Genomic DNA, 7641 nt, shown 5'->3' on the forward strand with positions numbered 1-7641 from the left:
ACCACTAAGAAGAGCATCTGCACGGTAATAACATTTTTATATGCAAATTACACTTTCCCATACCAATATAATCATTATATAGTTACAAAACATTGATTTGAAAGTGAATCTCATAAAATGATGACCTCTGTTTTTAAGGACCATTGATGTGGAGAGCAGAAGGGAATGAAATGTCTTCCGAGGATGAATTAATACAGTCCTTTGTAATTCTATAGCAATTTGATAGTTTTATTTATTAAATGGTGGCCAGTTTAGGCCTATAAAACAAATGATTGTAAATTCAGCAGAACAGTACCATTGCTGTGCCTTCATGAGGTCATTCTGTGCTTTTTGAGCCATACCCGCTTTTATGTGAATAATATATATATATATACTGTACTCGGAGCTATATATTCATTAATTGTAACATAGAAATATACTGTTTGTATCAAGAGCATAAAAGATTTAAACCAGCTTGTCTTTTCATTATGAGGTCATTCTGTGCTTTTTGAGCCATACCCGCTTTTATGTGAGTAATATATATATATATATACTGTACTCGGAGCTATATATTCATTAATTGTAACATAGAAATATACTGTTTGTATCAAGAGCATAAAAGATTTAAACCAGCTTGTCTTTTCATTTAGAATCCATTTGTTGTCTTTGATCATGTTCTACTTCCTTTATTCATCTGTGGTGTGACAACTAAATCTACATTTCTATGTCATCAAACATGACTGTATATTTCTTAAATCGGCAAAACTGACTGTAAAATTGTTAAGTCTACAAAAAATGAACAGCTCTGAGTACAGAATCTGATTTAGAGTCATTACTCTTTATTAAAATGCATCTCTCTTTCTCTCTCATGCTTAATCTACAGTATCAGAAACACATAAATGTAATTTTTCACCCTAAATGTTATTTTTTTTTAGAGCTATCTTGAGTCTTGCATTTGCTTTATCTTTACTCTAAATGTATAATACATATATCTATATCATGCAATGTCACACTTTATCCAGATGAGGGCAGTCAGTCCTTTCCTGCTGTTCCACATCTGTTTCCACTATCAGTTAAAAAACAGTCGGCTGTCAGTCTCAAGAACCAGAATATTGTAAACAAATACATTTACTTCTGCTGGGCCATGAGGCCAGATCAACTACAACCCACTGAGTGAACCTGTTAACATACCAGGAACAGACCAAATAAACAATGCCAATACATATCTGAGAATTTCTGAGTAAACTACAACATTTCTACAACTACAACACATCTTGATGATTATATATATATATATATATATAATTTTGAAACTTCTTGCTGTGTCTGTATGCTCTCTAAATCAGTCAAGAAATGTACCTTTCCATTGTATTTAACTGCATATAAGCACACAAGATGCTATGAAGTGTTTCGCAATAAACCTCGTTTATAACTGATAGTCTTCAACTGGACTGGACAAAAAATACATTTCAGCCTTCTGACGTATAGTGTGTAGTCCTATACAAAGGGGGAGGAGAGAGGGTGTAGACTAAGTAAAAACAGAGCTGAGTGTCCCGTCTCAGGTTACACAGAGAAGGAGAGAAAAAAAAAAGAGTAGAGGAATTCGTTTTTTGTGAAGAGATTGAGCTGGAGTTGCATGGAGCCCATCAGATTGGAGAATGAAGATCTCTGCAGTGCTAACAGCTCTCCTGACTAACCTCTTCTTAGGAAGTAAGTGCAATCTGTCTGAATGTCATTTCAACTGTGATGTTATTCAGTGTAGCTGGAAAATCTCAGTCTAGGTGTTGCACGTCAGTGACTTTTTTAATGCATGTGTTTCTTTTTTATTTTCATATGTTGATTTGTTTTTGTGATTTTGAGAGTTTGATTATAAAGCTCAAGTTACTGTCTAAATCAGTCAAGCTGATATATGTACAGTGCTTCAATACAAATGATATTTCCGTTTCAATTTGTCTTTTTCCTGGTAATTTCCTTTTTCTCTCTGGCTACTAGTAAGTTGTGGTTTCTGACTCCTCCTTCACTAGCATATAAGGAATATCCTCAATTTATGTAACTTAAATCCTATTTCTGTCTGTATTTATATACATGTGGTCACTCCGAGTTTACAAATAGCACAACATCCTCACAGAAAGAAATGACACACCAGGTTGTTTTGTTCCTTTAAAAATGCTTACAGCTCATTGAAAATTGTAATTGTGACAGATTTTGTGGAATTAGATTTTACATCTGTTTTTTTATATATTCGTTTTTATATCAACTTTACATTCAGGCTATATTTCTACATATTTAAATGAACATCCATTCAGATTCATAACTATACGTTTGATTTCATAAATATACATTCAAATGTATACATACACATACACATATATATATATATATATATATATATTTATATATTACTTTTTACTTTTATGTCATTATTTTGTTTATATATTTTATAAAATTTGATCAAAAATAAATACAGTATAAACAGCAATATTGTGAACTAGTATTAAGATTTAAAATAACTGCTTTCTATTGTATTATACTTTAAAATGTAATTAATTCCTGTGATCAAAGCTGAATTTTCAGCATCATTACTCCAGTCTTCAGTGTCACATGATCTTCAGAAATCATACTAATATGCTGATTTTTCTGCTCAATATGTCATATAATAGATCTATTATAATTGATATATATATATACCATTGTAATGTAATACAGAGCCAGACAATTTATGGGGACGTCTGTTTGAGATCCACCCAAGTAATGTTCTACAGATGGCCTGTCAAAAACTCATTAAGGAGCAGCAAGAGGGTCTGGAAACTCTCACTTTTAATTTCCCAGCAAGCATTGCTTTACAGTTCTCTTTAAAGTCTGCAAACAAATTGCTGGCTTATACCGCTGAGACACAAATTACTTGTGTTTAATAATAATTTTATCCAGTTAGAATTCATTTTTCTTGAATATTGTAGCTATTTGGGAACAGTTCACCCAAAAATGAAAATTTCCTGAAAACGTACTCATCCTCAGGCCATCCAAGATTAGGATGAGTTTGTTTCTTCATCAGATTTGGAGAAATGTAGCATTGCATCACTTGCTCACCAATGGATCCTCTGCAAGTGAATGGGGGCCGTCAAAATGAGAGTCCAAACAGCTGATAAAAACATCACAATAATCCACTCCAGTACATCAATTTCTCCAAATCTGTTCCCATCAATAAATAAACTTTTTTTCAAATTTTCATTTTGGGGGGATACTATTCCTTTAAATGGTGCATTGCTCTGTGAATAAAAGATTTATTTGCTTTATATATTCCGACTACAGATGTGTGCTCAGCTATCAATGTCACAGTCACACCGTCTCCGTTCAGTGTGGTGGCTGAGGGGGAAAACATCACCCTGTCCTGTCAGGTGAGTCAGCGGCGGCGGGCAGCGAGTCTGCCTGTGGTGCGGTGGATGTTTCAGCCGGAGTCAGGAGGAGAGGAGCTGCTGGTAGCGCGGGTGAACATGCGGAGAGCCAAGTTCTACGGAAACTACACCAAGAGCTTCTGCAAGCCCAAAATTAAACTGACAGTGGTGAAACAGGGCAAGATATACAACCTCCTCATCATGAACATCAGCAGACAGGACAGGGGTCTTTACAGCTGCAGGGTCCAGGAGTTCAAGAAGCATCATGAACGATGGAAAGCTTCGACTAACAGCTCGGCCTCCACGCAGCTCAGAGGTTTGTCCATATGTTGTTGTGAGAAGGGTTGGAAATTAATGGATCATTGGGGCAAAAATGCCACCAAAAATGCCCCTCAAATTTAAGACAAAACATAACTATAGATACAATTCACTACAGTTTTCAGCTGAAATGAACACTGGTAGCAGTAAAACACCAACAACTTTTGTTCATTTTCACACAAATTATGATTATTAAAAACGTATATTTGTGTGGTTCCTCGCACAATAATATGTTATGTCCTCAAAATGCTTTTACCACAGTGCATGATTTGTAAACTAATACATTTTGACATTTGCATCACATAAGCGGCTCCATGGGGGTTTACAGCAAAGCAGAAAGAGAAAAGCGGGGTCAGAGACTCCACTAGATCAGAGTTTCCCAAAAAGGGGCACCAGAGTTCGCTGTGGGTGGGCGTCGCCTGGCCTACTTAAAGGGGTCATATGATGTGATTTCAATTTTTCCTTTCTCTTTGGAGTGTTTCACCAAATCAAAATTGGATGTTTGTGGCTTTTAGTCCATGTGTGTTAACTTTGAGACCTGCTACATATGAGTGCCAAACATCTACAAAAGTTAACTTTTAGCAAAACACTTCAAATTTACAGTCTTTCCCTTTAGGTAATTCTGACCAAAACTACTCTTGATCGACTCATCTTGTATACAAATGTTTGTCAAATCGACCAACAACAAGCAATAGCAAGTAGCAAATCCAACATATGCTCATTGGAAAAATGTGCCTATACCTATATTTTTGTAAAATATGTAGGCCTACCTATAAATACAATTCACTACCCTTTCTAGCTGAAATGAACACCGGTGGCAGTAAAATGGCAACAACTTGCATTCCTTTTTACACAAATTATAATTACAGTGCAGATTACCAATTATTAAAAACATATATTTGTGTGGTTCCTGGCACAATATGGCCTCAAAATGCTTTTACCATAGTGCATGATTTGTAAACTAATACATTTTGATATTTACGTTATACGTAATCAGTTCGATATATTTGCCATTTCTGACTTAGTAAACTTGCTTGGTACCGCACCCGGTACAGCACTGCACTTGTGATGTGAAGCACGAGTCACGGCAAAAGAGCTCAAAGACTTGTAGAAGCAAGATAAAATGGCATGATTGCTTCAGCAAACTAAAAGCAACTGGTAAGAGTTGAGTCATATGTGACCCTGGACCACAAAACCAGTCTTAAGTGTCCATTTTTTTTTCTTTATAAATTGAGATTTATAAATCATCTGAAAGCTGAATAAATAAGCTTTCCATTGATGTATGGTTTATTAGGATCGGACAATATTTGGCCGAGATACAACTATTTGAAAATCTGGAATCTGAGGGTACAAAAAAATCCAAATATTGAGAAAATCGCCTTTAAAGTTGTCCAAATTAAGTTCTTAGCAATGCATATTACTAATCAAAAATGAAGTTTTGATATATTTACGGTAGGAAATTTACAAAATATCTTCATGGTACATGATCTTTACTTAATATTCTAATGATTTTTGGCATAAAAGAAAAATCGATAATTTTGACCCATACAATGTATTTTTGGCTATTGCTACAAACATACCCCAGCGACTTAAGACTGCTTTTGTGCTGCAGGGTCACATACAGTATGTGCCACTCAAACTTCTATTTCAGTAATATGTCAACACATGAAAGAACATGGTCATTTCGTGGGGTCTTCATTTTTGAAGGTGTAGAAAAAGCTCTAAATTTCTGTTTTTCAAAAGGTATTAAAATGAGTTAATATATATATATAATACTGTAGTCTAACAGAAGTTCTTTCTTTAAGTGTATGTTGGAGTTTGTTCTTGACAACCCCAAAAATACACTTTCAAGTCAACATGAAACACTGTTACTGCCGTAATTTGGTGAGTGAAACAGGATATTTTATCCTTCATGATTGCGAAAACTGATAAGAATAGAGTCAAGCAGAGGTATTGAAAAGTAAGAGAGATTCATGACGTCAGCTGCAAAGGAAAGTTGTTCTATTTCAGTAAAATATTACAAACACTTTTTTTATTTGGAATAATTTTTGCAGCACATGATAAATAAGACCTAGAACTTGCATTAATAAAGTAAACAGGATCCATTTTGATTTCATGTTAACTTTAAAATGAGGTTTACTTGAAAAAGGTGGATGAAAAGCCATACAGTATAATGACACTTTCAAGTCAACATGGAACACTGTTACTGCCGTAATTTGGTGAGTGAAACAGGATATTTTATCCATCATGATTGGGAAAACTGATAAGAATAGAGTCAAGCAGAGGTATTGAAAAGTAAGAGAGATTCATGACGTCAGCTGCAAAGGAAAGTTGTTCTATTTCAGTAAAATATTACAAACACTTTTTTAATTTGGAATAATTTTTGCAGCACATGATAAATAAGACCTAGAACTTGCATTAATAAAGTAAACAGGATCCATTTTGATTTCATGTTAACTTTAAAATGAGGTTTACTTGAAAAAGGTGGATGAAAAGCCATACAGTATAATGATGACGTAACATACAGTAAGGAAATAAAAGCTCCACATCCAGTTATTACTGTATGCACAGATACCCTAGACTCTAACTGGCTAAACTAATCCACACAATTGCACAAGACCCTACTGTTACTAATTACTTAGTAGGGAATGATTATATACTCAAGTTGATGCATGAACATAACTAAACATAACTAACAATTCAATTTAGATAAGAATTTGTGCTCCTCATTTTACAGTAGGTCATCCAACCAATGAGATAAGTGAAGTAATCTCAAAACCAAGCCATACCACAAAGCTCAAAACTTTCTTTCCCTAAAACATGATCCCATTTTCCACTGACAGTGTTCGTAAGGAGAACCGTTGAGCATCTCTGCCATGTGAGGGAGGATGTGGTGCAGATTTAAATGCACAGTAGCACAGAGAAAGCAGCGAATAGTGACCATGTTTGTGGGTTTGACGATGCTGTAGGGAGATGTTTTGTATGACTCTTGTCTTGACAGAATGTGCTGCAAATCAAAAAAACTTTTATTGAAGGCTGTTTCTGTAGGGGGGAAAAAACTAGGTTTGAAGTAAATGGGTTGTATTATTTATGCATTTTTGTTGTGGCCATTTTTCATAGAGTGTGATCATTCATATTGCAAAGACAGAGGAAAATGTTGTTCACTTTAAATTCTCAACTTTGTATACACTTCCATATATTCACTACTTCTTTTCATAGCTGAATGCACTGTGGTGGTGCAGTGAAATCATTAATAGATGCAGCTGCTCTATTGAAACATGCATCTCTATTCATGCATCTGTGAGGTCCTCAACAAATGACTTTTGGCATCCTGTTAAGTGACAGAAGCCTTCAGTAAACCACTGAAGATTTTGTATCTGGCTCTTCTTTTTTTTTGAGCCATGTGACTCAATAGAGCTTTTGTCCCTCCCCAGTTCAGTCAGGCACGAGCAAGAGCTCCAAAAATAAGCACATTTCTGCAGCAGCCATGAATAGAGAAATAAATACTAGTCCATGTGCAAGCAGAAAAAGCAGAAGACATTTACAGTGTGGTTAATAAGAATGCATAGACAACTGGAAATACCGTACATGTTCTACATTCTAATTCTGTGTCAAATGCAACAATAGATTCTAAATAAGACAATAACTAATGACTTAAATAAGCTAGTCAACCTGCTGTTTCTGTGGTCTAGCGGTTAGCAAATCAAACCATTCCCGATTCCCAATAATGTCCCCTCTTCTCTTTTCTCTTATTCCATAAAAGGGGTCATATCATGCGATTTCAATCTTTCCTTTCTCTTTGGAGTGTCACAAGCTCTTGGTGCATAAAGAAGATCTGTAAAGTTGCAAAGACTAAAGTCTCAAATCCAAAGAGATATTCTTTATCAAAGTTAAGAGTCAGCCACGCCTACCTAAAACAGCTCGTTCTAACACGCCCCCACATATCTACATC

The 7641-nt window shown here is 35.2% G+C and overlaps 1 protein-coding gene across 1 annotated transcript in view; it reads left to right on the top strand.

Moving 5' to 3' along the window:
* The first annotated feature begins 1604 nt into the window (after positions 1–1604).
* Positions 1605–7641, top strand: part of LOC107693616 (V-set and transmembrane domain-containing protein 4-like) — a 9542-nt gene continuing 3505 nt past the window's right edge. The window contains exons 1-2 of the mRNA XM_016493066.1: positions 1605–1689; positions 3289–3687. Of these exons, the coding sequence (XP_016348552.1) occupies positions 1638–1689; positions 3289–3687 (451 nt within the window). The 5' untranslated portion in view covers positions 1605–1637. The remainder of the gene's footprint in view (positions 1690–3288; positions 3688–7641) is intronic.

This window comes from Sinocyclocheilus anshuiensis, unplaced genomic scaffold (assembly GCF_001515605.1).
Source record: "Sinocyclocheilus anshuiensis isolate Anshui unplaced genomic scaffold, SAMN03320099.WGS_v1.1 scaffold546, whole genome shotgun sequence".
NCBI lineage: Eukaryota > Metazoa > Chordata > Actinopteri > Cypriniformes > Cyprinidae > Sinocyclocheilus > Sinocyclocheilus anshuiensis.